The following is a 17,828-nucleotide window of genomic DNA, read 5'->3' as shown; positions in this document are numbered from 1 at the left end:
ACTAGACTCAGATACAGACCATCACGTGCACAGCATTCTGTTGTTATCCAGACCAACACCCAGAAAATGCGGGTGGGGACTACCAAGGGCCTGAATGCCAGGAATCCTGGGGCTCTCTGGGGTTCGTCTTGGAGGCTGGCACCTGGTTTACATGGTATTGTCTCAGTGTCCTCACAGGGCAAAGCCTGCCTCTTTCCCAGCAGTACCAGTGAGATCCAGGGAGGAGTGACTGAGTCATAGGCCAGGCTCGGATCACATGCCCACCCCTGAGACAGGTGTGGCTCTGAGGAGGCGGGGTTAGGCCTATCCCAGCAAGTGAGAGAGAGGTTCTGCTATCTGAAAGGGTAAGGAGGAAGATGTACTAGGCAGACAGAAACTGTCAGTTCAGGAATATGATGTCTTCATGTCCAGTTATTCAATGCTTTTATAATTATTAAGACACTGTGGATGTTATTTAGCCTTGGTGAATAGAAAGCAGTGTGCTAAATAGAGGACAGTCTGTACCAAGAGCATTGCTGTCATTTTTTCCATCATAACTACAACTCTTTGTGTAAACTATACCTTGCTGTTAAAGATTTGTGTGAAATATTGCCTTTCATAGTTTTTTCCCCTTATTGGGTGATGAACATATACTTAAGAGATGAAGCTTAGGGAGCAAATAATACTTTAAATTTACATTGTCTGGATTAGAGAGAGTCCCACAGTTAATAGGACCTCTGCCCCTGGGAGTCCCAGGCCCACCTAGACTCCCCACCTTCTCACCCGTGATGATTACATTAACACCATTTGCTTATATTTAATTCAGGAGTTGGCAGACTTTTCGTTCATCACCTGTTTTTGTTCAGTACATGACCCAAGAATGGCTTTTGTATATTTAAGTGGTGTATTTTTAAGGTAAAAATCAAGAGGGGCATTTTATAATGTGAAAATTCTAGGAAATTCAAATCTTGGTGATCATTAAGTACAGTTCTGTTGGAACATTGTCAGTGGTTGCTTTTATGTGATAACAGCGAATTGAATAATTGTAACAGAGACTGCATGGCCTTGCAGCCTAAAATATTTACTGTGTGGTCATTTACAGAAAGGTTTGCTGGCCCCTGATTTACACATTTTTGGGTGCAGCAGAGTAGAGTCATCTAAGGTGGGAATGCCAATCAGAGCTTTCCTGAAGCCCATCTTCTTCGCCTGGAAGTACCATAGTGGCCTCGATTTGTGAGACCTGTTGTGCTGGTCAGTGAAACTTCTTTACGTCAATAACCAGGGAAGTGAGGTTTGAGTATAGTAGAATTGGCTCGGAGGTCTCTCATCCTTGTATAACTGAGTGTGTTGAAACTGATGGATTAATTATTTGCCGGGAAGGAATATGTGGTATCCCCCAGGATGTCATCCTCGTGTTAGCTGGACTCAAGCCTTTTTGTCCTTCAGCCCACACAGCGGCAGGAAAGACAAGCTAACATAGGGACCTAAGAACTGCTGTACAGAGAGAGTGCTGCAGGGCACCCTCAGGACAGTAGGAACCCTAACTCAGAGTGAATAGGGTAACCCTAGACTATCAGAGTGAGCAGCAGCATCGCCGCATCTTCTCCTTCATCTGTTCGCTTTATGAATGTCCCTAGGTTTTCTGTAACCTCTGCAGAGGTTCCTGACCCCCAGAACATGTCTCTTGCCTATATGATAGCTGATGGAGCCAAATGCTGAGAACTCTATGGGAAATTACTGTATGCTGCCAGGAGACATTAATCTCAAACACCTGTGACAGAATGGGTATTCTTCTTTTGATTAATTATTATTAATAAAACAGATTATAGAAGAATGTTCTACGTTGCTCTTTTCTGAGATCTCCATTTGATAAAATTGCAGAAGATTAGCCAGTTCTGAGTAGTAAAGGCCAGGGGCAAAGGGAAAGCTTGTCTTTATCACTTTGTGCCTCGAGTATTAGTTCGAAGTTTAGTTGGCATTCTTATGTAACTCAGCATGTATATTTTTTCTTCTCCTGAAATTAATAATAATGATTCCAAGTTGAAACGGTTCTGGTGTTAACCTAAGAATTAAAATTCTGATGCTTACCAACCAGGTAACTGAAAGTGAAGGTAGCCTTGCGTTAGAGAATATAGGCTCTCTCTGAGAAGGATCCCAGCTAATTGGTTTAATTTTGGGAACATCAGTCTACTATTGTCAGGTTTTGCTGTTTTCAAGAGGAGCTGAAAATCTGGGATTTTTTGTTTGACATTTCCCCAACTTTTGAAAGTTAAAAACTAGTTTAAAAAAATTAATATGTGCTGGCTAACCAAACATGCCCGTGGGTCAGATTTCACTTCTTTGCCAGTTCACAACTTCTGTATTTAACTCATCATTGTAAACCGTGTATCCTCCCTATTTATTTCAGGAGGGGGAACAATGAAATGAAAAATTATACGTGCCTTTTATAACTGGTTTGGATTACTGATCATTCTTGCTGAGTGACTGTTTCAATATATGAATCATGGGTACTGTGGTTGAAACATTTTTCATCAGTCTGTTTTCTCCCCCTTTCAATGGAAAGTAACCCTTTTGGGGGGCCTGATGTGAATAGTCCAACAAAAATGAAATGTATGTATTCAACAAAATACTTTGTAGTATTCATATTAGGCAAAAAGGGAATTTTAAAAGGAAATCATTATCTGGGAAATGACTTGTATAACCTGTAAAGCATCTGAGTAATGGGTGAGCTTAAGTGCCCCCAAAAGGTGGTATGGAGAGTGTCTGTTGGAATACAAAACAGAGGAGGATCGAGGTGGACAGAAATAAAACCAGAAGAGATAGAATTTAAGCTGATTCCTGAATAGGACTGTCGTAGGCAAAGTGAAGAAGCAGACGGCATTTATGAAGGAAGGAGCAGTATGAGTTAGATTCTTGTTTCCATCAATGAGCATGATTTGTTGCAAACAGATGGGGGCAAAGGACCCTCTACTTTTAGGCAGAGCAGAGATAGAGCAGTTACTTAGTTTCCACTCTGTGCCAGGCAGGCACTGTATGGACGCCTTCTGTATACATTGTCTTACTTGATCTAGTTAGATAAATATGAACACCCTTTTAAGGAGTTGAAACCTAGGGAAGTTTAGTAACATGTTCAAGCTCTTATAGGCAATAAAAATGGCAAAGCTGGGCCCTGACCCCAAGCCTATTCACTTTTCACTTGGCATTTACTTTGCAGGGAAATTGGACTGGTTACGGTAAATTATGTAGAGCTCAGAATCCCAGGTCTAGTACTCCTTCCTGGAGCACATATAGAGTAACTAAACTGGAAGAAATATGATGAGAACTTGGTGTTCAAGAGAATTTAAATAAGTAGATTTTGAGGAGAGGCAGTAAAACAGAAGAAAAAATACTATTAAAATAACCCAGGTGTGAAATAATGAGAATCAGAATTGGGATGCAAAAGAAAAGAACATGAGAGATTTCCAAATGAAAATTATTGTAACTTGGTGACTGAACTCTAAGGAATGAAGCAGAGTGAAATAAGTTTGATGTGTATTTGCAGTTATAATTGAGTCTATGTTGGATTCATTCATTGCTGTTCTTTTGTCAGAATTTTAATAATTAGTAATGAACTTTCCTTGTAGTCTTAAAAGTATTTGATCTTGAATTTTTTATGCTAATGAAAATTTCTTAGGTTAAAAGACATAAAGGAAAAAAAGTTTCTCAAGAACTTAGTTAAGCTAGTTAAATTTGCATAATTAAAAAAATTTAAAAGCTGCATATTCAACTTTAAGGTTGAATAAATGAATGAAATTTTAAATTACCTTTAAATGAAAAGAATAAGAATTCATGAATGTTCACAAATTTGTAGGTTTGGCAGGACAGGATGGACTTTGAAAGTCATTCTCTTTTAATTTTGTTTTTGATTTAAAAAAAAAAAAGGACATTGACCTCAAAGCTTATAGATATGTGGCCTTGGGCAAGTTATTAGGTTTCTTTGAATATCAGTTTTCTCATTTAAAATAGGGATATCAGTAATACCAATGTCATAGGGTTCTGGAGAGAATTAAGTGAGATAATATAAATAAAACAATAGAAATGGTTTGTGGCCCGTAGTAAACTCTGAGTAACTAAGTATCCGAGGAAGGTAGAGAGGACAGTCAGGTGTGGGTTTAATTATGAATGTTATTAAGAGTCAAATCACATTTTCTGAATTCTTTTAATTCGTACTTTTTTTTTTCAGTTCCACCGTGCTAATCCATTTTTCTCTGTATCTCTGACAATCTCAGTCTTTACCTCCTTGGATTTTTGGTTCTATAATCCCACAATACCTAGAGCACTCAAGGAATTGTTCTGCTTTCTCCTTCTCTTTCCTCTTTTCCTCCTGAAGGCCAGGTTCGTGGGCCCTTCATATTTACCTACCAGAAAGGTACCGGCGCGTGGGGACCTCGGGCTTTCAGTTTCTCCAGAGCCACCCCATCTTTGCCACTACACATAAAGGTAAACTGGGACACCCTTTTATGGCTCTTGGTCTTTTTTCTGAATCTTCACGGAAAGTTAACATTTTGTGGCCTAACCATGAATAAATAAAACTGATTTTTTTTTTTCCTTTTATTTCTCTCTTCTTTTCCTGTGAAATCCTTTGTGCTTTTTATCTGCCACGATAATAGTTGTTTTTGAAAGCTTTTAACTTACAAAATTACTGCTAATTTGCTACTGTGCAGGGTATTTTGGCTTGGGGAAATTGTTACAACGTTTTGAATTTTAGTCTTACTGTTCAAAAGCAGAGGTTGTGATACAAAAAGCGTCCTGGTCATGTTGTACTTCTTACCTGTGACTCTCTGCTTGAGTTTTTATAGAAATAAGATAATTCTCTTTTCTGGATGCTTGTAATTGCCAGCATATATTGAAAAATTTGTCCGTACTGGTAGAGAAAGTTTTTAATTCTTATATAATTTTAATGTCATTAATATGCAATATAGAATAGTTGGTGATTTAGAACAGTGTTTCTTGGGAATTCCTTGACTGTTCAGTGATTATGACCCGGTACTTTCACTGCCTGGGCCCAGGTTCGATCTGTGGTTAGGGAACTAAGATCCAGCAAGCTGTGAAAATAAGAACACTGTGTCTCAATCTTTTTCCTTTATTGCCCGCCACCCCACTCCCAGGAGTCTTTTGAAACAGTTTTTTCCTTATTGGCTTCCTACCTCCATAAAATTTTAATCCCACAGATGCAGTTATCTGTGTATGTATTACATGTATGTCTGTTTCATATATTCAGAGTAAGGGGGTTTTGTACTCCCATCTCCAGGGTCAGTGTCTGTCTGCTTGAGCTGGTGCTGCTTGGGTGCTAGTTACAGCAGCAGGGTCTCAGAATTTTTGGTTTCAGGACCTTTGAGTTTTCAGAAGTTATTGAGTACATTGAGGACCTTTAGCCTGTGTCTGTCATATCTTGTGAAAATTTCACCATATTACAAATTAAAGTGAGACAGTCACAAATATTTATTAGTTATTAATTTATTTAAAAGTTATTGTGAAAAATAACACCCCCTTCAAAGGGTTCAGTAAGAAACATGACATTGTTACGCTTTTTTGCAAGTTCTTCAAGGTCTGGCTTAGAACAAACAGCTGGATTCTCATGGTTGCCTCTGTATTCAGTCTGTTACAATGTTTTTAAAAAAAAAAGCTGGTGTCATACAGATATGTAGTTGGAAAAGGAAGGAAGGAGTATTTTGATAACCTTTTCAGATAGTAGATATCTCTCTTCTTTGATATTACACCAAAATGTGACAATTTGTAGTTTATTAAAGGGATAAATTGCAGTGTAGAATCTCATACTGTGTAAAAATGTTCTGTCCAGTTACTCTGAAACCCATGGGTCTGTCTTTCCCTTTGAGTGAGTGTTTTGTTCATGAATAATTTTGTACCATCGTATGTTGGTCATTTAGAAAATATTGGTTTCCTGGCTTATGCAGATCTCCCAGATGTTGATAATAGAACCAATACTTACATGTCATTAATATCACCACTAATCAGCTTCCGTGGTGGCTCTGATGGTAAAGAATCTGCCTGCCATGCAGGAGACATGGGTTTGATTCTTGGGTTGGGAAGATCCCCTGGAGAAGGAAATGGCAGCCCACTCCAGTAGGCTTACTTGGAGAATCCCATGGACAGAGGAGCCTGGTAGGCTACAGTCCATGGGCTTACAAAGACTAGGACATGGCCGGGCGACTAACACTTTCACTTTTTTCACTAATCATTTCAGAGACTCTCTAAAAATTATTGTCAAGCTTTTTTATTTTATTATTTAAATATTGTCCTTGGCAGTAAATACTATTAGTTATTTTTCTTGAAGTAATAGGCTTCATTCATCTCTGAGAAAATATCTGATATAATCAAGTCTAAATAATCAGTTTGTCAGTTCTTTGAAACAAAAAACCTGTTCTGTGAAGATGACTCAGCTTGTAACTCAAACAGTTGTTCAAGTGCTTTTTCTTCACTCACCATACCTTTGTATACAGCAGGAATGCTTTATGTGTATTTCCCAGTTTGTCACACAAAATATTAACAAGTTGTGTGTGTTCAGTCTCAGGATTTAATAAATTAAGAATTTTGCTCTGACAGTATGGTGATCAAGAATATAATGGTACTGTATGTCATGATTTGACTCCTTGATGAGTTTCCAGGTTCTTAGCACCTTTGCTGTTTACTCATCATTGGATTCTGAGATGACTTGGCTTCATAAAGTAAAAAAGATGTTTTTCAAAATGTCAGGTTCTCTTCCTAGGCCTAAAGGTCTAAAGATTATCAACAGTTTTAAGTTTTTCTTTTTAAAGGTAAATGCTAAACCTGCTTTGTTTTATAATCCAGTCAAATGCATTATTGCTCTTGGTTCTGAAATTTGCATTAAACCCACCCCATTCACCCCTCAATCCACAACAGTGTTTGCAAATAATTTAGGTGAAAAAAAAAATGTTAGTGGTAAATAGTGAAGGTTTCTTTCATTGTTTATCAATTCGAGAAAACTTCAGTGGCAAAACACTGTCCTTCATTGTTAGTCTTATCATTTATGATGTCTGAACATAGTCTCCTCTGTAAGACACCTGCACCCATTTTGGAGTAACCTTCATTTCATTTGGGAGGCTTTTTTTTTTAATAAGATAGAGCCTGTTATTACCATCTGTCTTGTCATTCCTGCCAGAGAGCCGCTTGCTGTGTGGGAGAAATAGCACACAGGGTTCTTCTGTCTGCTGTAATTGATTATTGCCTCTGGTTCCCAAACAGTTCTTCTGATTGTTAGTTTTTAAATTTTAAGTACTTTAAATATTTTGTCCCCAATTATATAGTAGTACTTCATTTAAAAGGATTTTAAAAGTACAGAGAAGATACACATCAGAAAAAAAAAATCTATTAGCTTTCCCATCCTTAGATTTATTCTTTCTTATAATTACTGATGATTAATAGGTTTGTCAGCATTATAAATAAGCTGTGACATCCATGCCTTGTGTATGTGTGTGTATATATACATATGTATTTATAATTTTTTTCTGATTCTACCCAAGTTATTCTGTTGAAGGAGATGATGGATTCAAAAGGGCAATCTTTCACAAGGCTCTTAAGATGAATTGTCAATGTAGCTTTCTAAAATGATTGACTCAATTTCTCATTTTACCAGTGTTGTATTTCTCCACATCTTCACCAGCATTGATACTATGTTAAATGCTTCTTAAACAGAAAACATTATGCAAGTTAAAACATGAACTTTTTAAGCAAAAGTTAAGTGATTAGGCCTTACTAATACAACAAAGAGCAAACTGTATTTCTCATTCCTAGGTATCCAAGCTGAACTAAACTTAAAGGATTTTTCTTACCATTCTGATGTTGTGGAGTCTTTAGATCAGATACCTTTCTCTAGTTCATAACATTGTTTGAGCCAGTACAATCCTTTTGTACAGTGAGGGTCAGAGATAAAAGTTCAGATTTGTATCCTTTTGATATTTTTTTTTTTCCTCTCTCTACTTCAGACAGCTGTAGAGTGGTTTAGGGAGGAGTATATGTGCATTTTCCTTTATTACATAAAGCAGATTTGGATAATGTATGATTGTAGTATGTATCAGAGTTCTCTGCTCATTCTGTGTAAATTTCAGGTGTGCAACAGAGGAACATGGCTCAAGAAACTAATCACAGCCAAGTGCCTATGCTTTGTTCCACTGGCTGCGGATTTTATGGAAACCCTCGTACGAATGGCATGTGTTCAGTGTGCTATAAAGAACATCTTCAAAGACAGAATAGTAGTAATGGTAGAATAAGCCCACCTGGTAAGTAGTTCTTACCTGGTAAGTAAAACACAGTGCTGTTCATAACTGAGATACACCTGAATAGCAAAGGATACCTGGCACCTCTTTCCCCTTTCACACTGTACTTGCCTTACTACATTTACATCAGGAAAATGTCTCAGTACACATTGTAAGGATCATTGGTAAGGCAAGAGAAAGAGGAGTATCTCCACTCATTGAAAAGAACTACTGTAGATCCATCTCAGTCTTAGGTGCTGTGCTCGAGAACTGTTATCTTACTAATTAATAAAATAGATGCACACTCCGAGTATGTAGAGCTGTCTTGGAAAATAAGCTCTGAAGGAGTGGGGGCTGTGTGAGGAGGACCTTGGTTCTTTTCTCTAGGATGACTTCTGAGGCCAACGTAATTGTCGGAGGAGAGAGTTCCACTTAGATAGCCACAGATGACTTCAGAGAAAGCCTCCATTCTACATAGGAAGGAGAGGTGGGGCAGTTTGACTCAGAGAAAAGGGTGTTTGTTCATCCCCAGTTCACTTGAGTTCTTTATTCATTTTTCTGTCAGAGGATTCTCCTGGAATTGAAGTGGCTTTTGCGTCAGTGATTGTGTAAAAAGGGATTTTGAACATGAACTTTACTCATCTAGGATAGTTCTCATATATGTTAATGCCTGAATGTGTAGGTTTCTGTGGTTAATGAGAGTGCAGGCTGTTACTTAGTTCATTTAAAATTGCTTGTGGAGTCTATTTCATCATTGCTTCCTGTTTAAGCCAGACTTCTTTAAATTTTCTTGAGGCTAAAATTAAGTGAATATAAGTTACTATATTGTTTTGTAAAATCATTGTCTACGTTTTTGCCTTATGAAGAACAGGTAAAATAATATAACCTGAGTGCAGATTTTAATTCTGAATTTACATTTGCCTTACTGCTGAATTCTTTTTTATTTTAAAGATCTCGTTGTGCACTATTATTTGGAAGACATTTATGAATTAAAGAGTTTTGGCGATAATCCTAAAAAAATAGTCATTTAGGTCTTGACTATGTATATTTTGTGTGTGGTAAAATTAGCATCCTTTTCATAGGAAAATTATTGAAAACTTTTAGCTAAAGTAATGAACCAGCATATTACATAGTAAAACAAAACCCGTATACTGTATTTCGTGGGAAACTGATCTTGGTTTTTTTAGATAAGGTGCTGGCCCGCCCAGGGCACAGAGTCACTAACGTGCGATGTGGTCCTGTTGCAGCACCTTCTGTCACAAGTCTGTCTGAGTCCTTACCAGTCCAGTGCACAGACGGTAGTGTCCCAGAGGCTCAGTCAGCACTAGACTCAACAGCTTCATCTATGCAGCCAAGGTAAGAGGCCGCCTCTGAACTGTGACCAGAGAGCTATTGAAAAGTAAGGCATTTTTTTCTGTATCTGGTCAGTTCTGTTATTTAAGGAAAACGATTTAAAGTCACTTTAGGATTAACTAGCAGAAAATCGTATCTGTCTCATTATTATCACTGACTAGTCAAAAAAATCTTTTTATTGGTATTACATTACGGTGAGAGTAGGGAGTTGTCTTAAAATTTAATGAAAAGATGTTGTTTTTCAGACAGCTTTTTTTCTTTTTCTTCATAATGTATTCTGACCAACCCTTGAAGTCCTTTTGAAGCATGTTAAGTTCTTCTAGTCATAGGCCTTTGATGCAAATACTAGTATTTGTATTAAATTTGTATTAAAAAACGGGTTTGTCACAGGTTCTCTGTTTAATATCATGTGATCCTGTTCTCTGTTTAATATTATGATGTCGTCCTGGTATCTATTTGTATTGTAGTGTATTTTCTTTTTAACTGAAGTCTTTTAGAAGCTGGAAACACAGAAATATTTGTTTCATTCTTACCCTGCTGTTAGGAAACATATACTAAGTTTCTGCTCTGAAGTTCCTTTTTCTGGTTCTCCTGTGTCCATCAGTACATCATATACAACTTTGTGTTAGGGTTCCTGAAGCATGTCTTTATCATACTAGTGTTCATTTAGTGAATTCATACACAGTAGACACATTCTGTGGCTTTATTTCAAAATAAAAAAATTTTTGGTCCAAATTGGTCTCAAATTTCAAAATTCTGTAGTTATGTAGAAGTTATTTTTTTTTTAATTTCTGATTAATTCCTGTCTTAATGATCTGCTTAAATAATGTTGAACTCTTACTAATTAATCACTTAATTTCTAGCTATGAATAGAGATCATCTTTTAAAATTTAAATATTTTTGCTTTTCTAGCCCTGTGTCAAATCAGTCACTTTTATCAGAGTCTGTATCATCTTCCCAAGTGGACAGTACATCTGTGGACAAAGCAATACCTGAAACAGAAGACCTGCAAGGTTTGTACATAATCTAGCATATGTTTGGTCATTTATTTAATGTTAGAGTATTCCTAGCCAGGCACTCTCCTAGATGCATGTGTTTCTTAAATTGCCTGCCTGATACATATTTTTTATATTTGTTTTCTTTATGATCAGGGTGTTCTACATTCTTAAGTATTTAATTGACTGAAATATAGGGAGCCTTTTCCTACTTATATGTAATTAGGTCATCAGCATCAACATAGAAATCTAAAAATCTGTTTTGTTTGACAAATATAATTAAATGAATGAGTGGTTGTGTTACATTGTTCTCTTTTACTGTTTTGTCTGTTTTAACCTAAATACTCTTTCCTCTCCCATGAACCAGGGCTGCTGGTTTAAGAGTAATCTCTTGCTTTGGACTTGGATTATCTATTTACTTTGACTGGCAGTGACCTCCCTTTCCCCACGTGTGACTTTGAGCCTAACAGTCATGCTCAGTTACTCTTATTTATAGCATGGCATCTCAAGTTCTTGCCCATGCTCTTTGTATCCCCATTATGTGAACCAAGGTGAAGTGGATCTAGGAAGACTGGAATATGTGTATGAAGGCTTTCTTAGTGGGCAGAGCTAGTAGAGGAGACATTTAGGGTGCTGTGAAAAAAATCTATGCTTGGTTAGTTATATTCTACTAGTGTGTGGAAATGATGTATTAATTGAGAAGGATACTCTGGGAAGAAGCCCGAAGATGAGCTGTGTGTCATTTGACCTGTGACATGATTTAAATGGACGCGATGCCATACCCATTGAAGCCTTCCACTGTACATGGTGTTCACAGGGTGATGATAGGTATACCTGGCAATCTTAGCTGAAGTTTGCTAAAGTTTAAATTTAGTTAAGCTAGCTAATTCCCCTTCCTCTGATTTCATGCCCAACAAATGATTGTCATAATTTGCCTCCTTACACATTTTGCTATAGAAAGAAAATGTAACTGTCTGATCAGCATAAATATTCCATGTAATTATGAATATTGTAAATATTCATGATTATTATAAGTGAATTATTATTATTTTTAGTTAAATAGAAAAGTTTAAGGGTGGACGGAGACAAAGGATATTTTTTTAAAGCATAAATAGAAAAATTCCCAAAATTTAGTTACCCATTAGACATGGGAAATAAGACAAGGGTGATGTTAAATCTTTTAATTGGATGACAGTTGAAACGGCAATGATGTGTTTGTTGTCACCAGGGAAGTTGAAAGAAGTGATGGTGAGACAAGATTTTAGATAGAGCAAATTGAAAGTAGTCAAAACTTAAAAGACTCAATTGGAGGTAGTAGATGGGTAAATGGGTGTTTAAACGTATGAGCAGTCTTCTGTCTGAGGTTTGGAATTCCTTGGCCCAATTTGGAAGATGAGAGGCAGAATGGAGAAGAGCAGGTAGGGTACCAAGTCTGCACCAGGGAGAGGATACATTATCTAGATCCTGGTTACTTTCAGGCCCCAGATGCAGAGAATTGAGAAACAGGGGTTGCTTGGCAGTCTCCAGAGAGAGCCAAGGATGGAAGAATGAAAACAGGCTGCCAGCCATGAAGGTGTTATTTACGTCTTAAAGTTGAACAAATTTTAGAATGTTGATAGTGAGAAAATATATGCTGCTTAAGAATAAAACTGGTTGTTTTACAAGTTTGACCAAAAAAAAAGATTTTAAGTTGGTAAACTATTATAATACGAAGACTCATTTATGGTATATGGATAATAACAACAGTTTTCTTCACCTAGTGCTGAGCACATTAATGCAAAAGATGGTCTTGATGCTATGTTAGGAGAAATTGTGCATGCTGAGTCACTTTAGTTATGTCCAACTCTTTGCGACCCCATGGACTGTATATAGCCTGCCAGGCTCCTCTGTCAATAGGATTCTCCAGGAAAGAGTACTGGAGTGGGTTGCCATGCTCTCCTCCAGGAGATCTTCCTGACGAGGAATCAAACCCATGTCTCTCATATCTCCTGCATTGGCAAGCGTGTTCTGTACCACTATTGAGGTTTTAAATAGTGGGGTTTTAAATTGTATAGACTTCTTTTTTTTTTCGTGTGTAATTTCAGTGATTTAACTTAAACCAGTATTAACTTAAGTACCTTTCAAGAACTTAGCATTTATATTTTCAGCATAGCAGAATCATTGAACAATCAGGTATAAGTTTCATACGAGTTTGAGAGGGTTAGTTTTCCATGTGTAAAATCTCTTAGGCTAGTTTAAAAAAAAAAAAAAAGTCTTTTCCTTATACTGTTGAATTGAAAGTGTCTTATTATAAACCCTCATACAACTGTGTATCTATGCACACACTCATGACACACAATATACCTGTGATTTCCCTATTTGATAGGAATAAATGCAGAGAATATTTTTTTCATCTACTTAATAGATGGACAAAAACAAAAGACATCTTTGACTCAAGTGCTGTAGTCATTTGAGCTGGAACTGGAACCTGGGCACCTGACTCCAGGCCATTATTCTTTCCACTAGACAGCTGTGGTGCTTCCTGGGGTAGGCTGTTAGTGTGTGTGTTCCTGCTGCCAGCTCCCAGCCCCCTCAGTTCCCAGGGAGGGTCAGCTGGTTTGGTGATTTGCCCAGGTATCTGTTCTCTCTCTTCCTTATTGTTCCACTTGTATCCCTCAAGCAGAATTTATTAGATAGGAAAATCATCCCAAATGGAAGAAGGCACATGAGTAGCTGTTATGTGCCTAAACCAGAATTCCCTAACATTGTTTATTGGAGTTTTCAGAGTGGTGTCCTTGAAACAGCTTTTTTCTCTGTAGGTATTCTGCTCATAATCAGGTTACGTTGTCACCAGGTGGGTGGCACTGCTTCCATTTGGTCCTCATGGCTCTGAAGGATTTTTTTCATGTTTAATTGAGAATTTACTATATTAAAGCATCTTTCTCTTTTAATTATGCCTTGTGATTTAATAAACAGCAGTATCTCACTTATACAGTGAGGAATGTGTATCAGTTAGGAACGACAGGTTTCCAGTTTATTAAACCCATAAGTTAGGGTGTAGGGCCAATAATTTGACCTGAATTTTGGTGCAGATGGCCTTGGGTTCACTACTTAATTTACTATCTTAATTGTAATGTTTTAATCAATATATCTTATTCCCCATATTTTAAAGGTTTTATATGAAATATTCTGAGAATTTTGAACATACTTAATAGTCCACTGAATCTTGGTTTTAGGATTTCTTTCCCTTGTATTGTTTGAAATCTACATAGTTCTGACTCAGCAATATTTAGAAGTTTGCATGTGACCATTTTCTTACACATTTTCTTTCTTTCCCCCTCAGAATACCCAAGTAGTGTTTGTGTGTTGTATGTCTTTTATTGATCAAATACATAATTATCAGAAAATTTAAAAAATAAGCACTTTCTAGAGTTATTGTTAACATCTCAATGTATAGTTTAGCTTTTCTGCATGTGTATATACATACATACTTAACATACATATATGCATTTAACAAAAAGGGGGTCATATTATATACTCTGTAACTTAACTGTGGGCATCTTTCCATGTTAATAAATAAATAAATTCAGTTATCCTCTGAATAAACAGATCAGTGGGGGCAGGTGAGGGTAGCAACCACCTCACCTCAGAATCTCATTGTACAATTAAGTTTCACCACCTTATTTTTGTCAGCTTCAGTATCAGAAACGGCACAGCAGGCATCTGAAGAGCAAAGCAAGTCTCTTGAAAAACCAAAACAGAAAAAGAATCGCTGTTTCATGTGCAGAAAGAAAGTGGGACTTACTGGTAAGGGCCTGAGTTACAAGGTTTAAATTAAGATTTTATTTAAGATAATGCTTGACTTAATATTAATGGCTTCAATTAAGATTGTTTCTGTGTGAGTTAATAATGGATATGCTTCACCTCCTGAATTTTCTTAAGTAAAAGTAGCTTTAATTACATACCTAATAGTGAAATGAGTAGCTTTTCTTTTAAAATCCATTTTAGCTGCATTTGAGAATGTTAGACAAGAAAGGTCAGTGTGCCAGGCTCTGTGAAAGGGCAGGGGTGTGGCTCCTGCCTTTGGAACGCCAGATAGTTGTGTGAGAGAGAGTGTTTAAGTACTTGGTGTGTAAAACGGCCAGTCATTGGTTGGTGGTGCGGGCTCACAGAGTTCATACATGTAAGGTGATAGACCTGTCCTGCCACCCAGTAAGTAATCAGTACATGCTGACTGCTGTAACAGAGCTATTAGATGGTACTAAGAGAGGGGGAAAATGTTCGAAATACTACTTGACTATTTGGCAAAAAGAAAGTACATTTAAATGCAGTCAAGTAGATTGCTTTGGGAGTTCAGAAATGTGTGTAGTTATTGATAATTTGTAGGAGAGGAGCAGAGGCCCATCAAAGAATCCGGAAGGTAGGATGTTTCAGCTGGGTCCTGAAAGGTTAGTGGGACTTATAACTGATGGACATAGGAGCATTTCAGGCAGAAAAAAAGATAGCTTGAATGAACGTTCAGAGAAAGAAAAGAATAGGGCATGTTTAGGGACCATAAATAGGGAATGTAGCACAATATATGTGCAGAAGGGTGTTTGAAACCATCAGATGAGGCTGATGATGTGTGCTGTGGTTAACTGATGGGGAAGAGTGGCAGCTATAAATAGTTTCCATTTATTGTTTACTGTGTGAAGGGCATTCTGCTGAATACTCTGCCTAAGAAACTGACTTAACAATAGATAGGATTTTGAGCAAAATTATGTTTTAGGAAGGTTATGTGGCTAAGGAGTAGACAAAAGAGGAAAGGAGATTTATAGTCTGATATCAAAGATGTTTTAAGACTAGCTTATGTTTGGCAAATGTATTTATTTAAAGAATACAAACATGAACAAATAAGGCATTTTAAAATGTGTGTGTGTGTATATACTATATAATATATATGTATAGTATCAAGTACTGTTTCTAAATCTCAGAAACTTAGACTTCATGAAAAAAAGGCTGCGACTTAGTAATTTCCATCTTGTCCAGTCTTGTTAGTCTGGTGTTACTTTTGGCTTCATTTTTCATTCATTATTATGAAGTCACAGGAGACTTCATGGTGGTCCAGGAGTTAGGACTGCACACTTTTCACTCCCTGGGAACTAAGATCCCACAAGATGTGTAGTGCAGCCATAATAATAATAATGAAATTTTAAAAATAAAATATGAAGTTACAGAATATCTTTTGGAAGTTTTTTTTTAAAATGTGACAAAAGAAGTTTGCATCAAATGTCAACATTTAAAATATTGATTCCTGTGTTCTAACAATTCCATCATACAGTAAAATCCTTTTTAGGGGTGCAGGACTAGTTTTATTTAAAGACTATTCACCCTGCTTATTTCTCTCTTTTGGCTTCAATTCTTGGGGCATTTCCCTAAAATAAGTAGCATTTATTGCATGTTCACTGTATGTTAGGCAGGTAATACTTTCTCATTTAATTCTTACTATAACTGATTTCCAGAATTAGAGGTGCAGAAACTGGGGCTCAGGGAGGCTTGGTAATTTGCCTGTGTTAGTAAATAGATTCATGCTTAGGCAACTGCAACTGGATCTCATGCTCTTAGTCACTGAGCCAGATTACAGTTCACATCTCCATTGGAGACTGGCCAAGGAAAGCTAGTGTACTGTTTTTTTTTTTTTTTTTTTGTTAACAGTTCTGTCCAGAGTTTCATCTTTCTTAACTAAAACTTAAGGTTGTCTTCTGACAGTATGCTTATTTTTTCACATTGTAGTATTTGAGAAATGTCTTATATTTTCAGTTTATCAGTCCTGTTTTTGATAGGAAGCGGTTGTGTTTCAGGTGAAGAAACTTGAGCTCAGAGAAATGGCTGTGACTTGGGCTGGCACAGACCTATGTTTGTAGGTGGTAACAAGAACTGAAGCCATCAGCTGGTGAATTTGAGAGTGTACTAGGTTGTGCAACTGCTAGTTTGGAATGATTCTTTAGATTACTGCCCTAAAGACATGATCTTTTTAACATTAATTATGTAGAGAGTTTAGTATTTAGACCTTGCACTCAACTCATGTACGTGTATTAATCCATTTTCAGGGTTTGAATGCCGGTGTGGAAATGTTTACTGTGGTGTACACCGTTACTCAGATGTACACAATTGCTCTTACAATTACAAAGCTGATGCTGCTGAGAAAATCAGAAAAGAAAATCCAGTAGTTGTTGGTGAAAAGATCCAGAAGATTTGAAGTCCTGATGGAATACAAAATCGTTTGACCATCTGCAAACTAAAAACTGACTTGAGGTTTTTTTTCCTAGTCATTGGGAATGTAGAGCAATGTATCTTGCATAGACCTTTAATCATACATGTCATCAGAAGAATAGATTTTTGTTTTTGTTTTGAAAATGACTCTGAACATTTATTTCCATTGCAGTTTCTGTGGCTGAAAAAAGTAAACTTTACGAGTATTATCCTTTTAAGATCATTTTAATTTTAGTTGAGTGCAGAGGGCTTTTATAACAAATGTGGAGAAATTTTGGAGGGCTGTGATTTTTTCCCAGTATTAAACATGCATGCTTTAATCTTGCAGTTTATTTTCTCATTGTGTATGTATATATAGCTTTTCTCTGCAGCACGATTTCTGTTTTGATAATGTCCTTTAGGGCACAGCTAGTTACCAGTAACTGAATGTATCTTAATCATTATGGCTGCTTCTATTTTTCCTTAACAAAGGTTATACATATGTTAGCATATAGTTTCTTTGCACCCACTATTTATGTCTGAATCATTTGTCACAGGAGAGTGTGTGCTGATGAGATTCTAAGTTTGTGTGTTTTTAAGTTTTTTTGAGCGAGGGAAGGAAAAGCTGTACGCATTTCATTGCTGACTGCAGGTTTCTTTCAGATGATGTTCATCGGTCTGTGTGTATACAATATGAAGAATGATCTGAAGTAATTGTGTTGTATTTATGTTTATCCACCAGTCTTTGATTAAATAAAAAGGAAAACCATAACGTTTCCTTGCATTACTTTTTCTCCGTTACTCTTGCTGGTAGTTCATTTTGACTTCTAGTCCTTTAGTTTTCTGCTTTACTGATTTTGTGAGATGAGCTCTCACATCTATCTGTGACTGATACTTAACAATGATAAATTGTGATCTTACATTCCCGTGAGTTGAACATGTCATATTTTCTAGCTCTTGTTTGTTTCTCTGTTCTGAACTCTGTCACAATGAATTAGTTCTAGTAGAAGCTTCTTTT

The 17,828-nt window shown here is 36.8% G+C and overlaps 1 protein-coding gene across 8 annotated transcripts in view; it reads left to right on the top strand.

Annotated features, from left to right (window-relative positions):
- ZFAND6 (zinc finger AN1-type containing 6) overlaps window positions 1-17,594 on the top strand; it is a 52,480-nt gene extending 34,886 nt beyond the window's left edge. For 5 of the 8 annotated variants that reach the window (XM_020900688.2, XM_020900687.2, XM_070478250.1 and 2 more), the window contains 5 exons: window positions 8,106-8,276; window positions 9,500-9,608; window positions 10,518-10,618; window positions 14,273-14,386; window positions 16,669-17,594. In XM_020900688.2, coding sequence (XP_020756347.1) covers window positions 8,123-8,276; window positions 9,500-9,608; window positions 10,518-10,618; window positions 14,273-14,386; window positions 16,669-16,817 — 627 coding nt within the window. In that variant the 5' untranslated portion in view covers window positions 8,106-8,122 and the 3' untranslated portion in view covers window positions 16,818-17,594. Of the gene's footprint in view, window positions 1-4,348; window positions 4,459-8,105; window positions 8,277-9,499; window positions 9,609-10,517; window positions 10,619-14,272; window positions 14,387-16,668 lie in introns of all 8 variants that reach the window. The other 3 variants (XM_070478249.1, XM_020900682.2, XM_070478247.1) reach the window with 1 other exon arrangement.
- The last annotated feature ends 234 nt before the right edge of the window (window positions 17,595-17,828 follow it).

The sequence above is a fragment of the Odocoileus virginianus genome, chromosome 16 (genome assembly GCF_023699985.2).
Source record: "Odocoileus virginianus isolate 20LAN1187 ecotype Illinois chromosome 16, Ovbor_1.2, whole genome shotgun sequence".
In the NCBI taxonomy this organism is placed as follows: Eukaryota; Metazoa; Chordata; class Mammalia; order Artiodactyla; family Cervidae; genus Odocoileus; species Odocoileus virginianus.
Note: the sequence above shows the minus strand (reverse complement) of the source record. Positions and strands in the feature narration are given on the sequence as shown.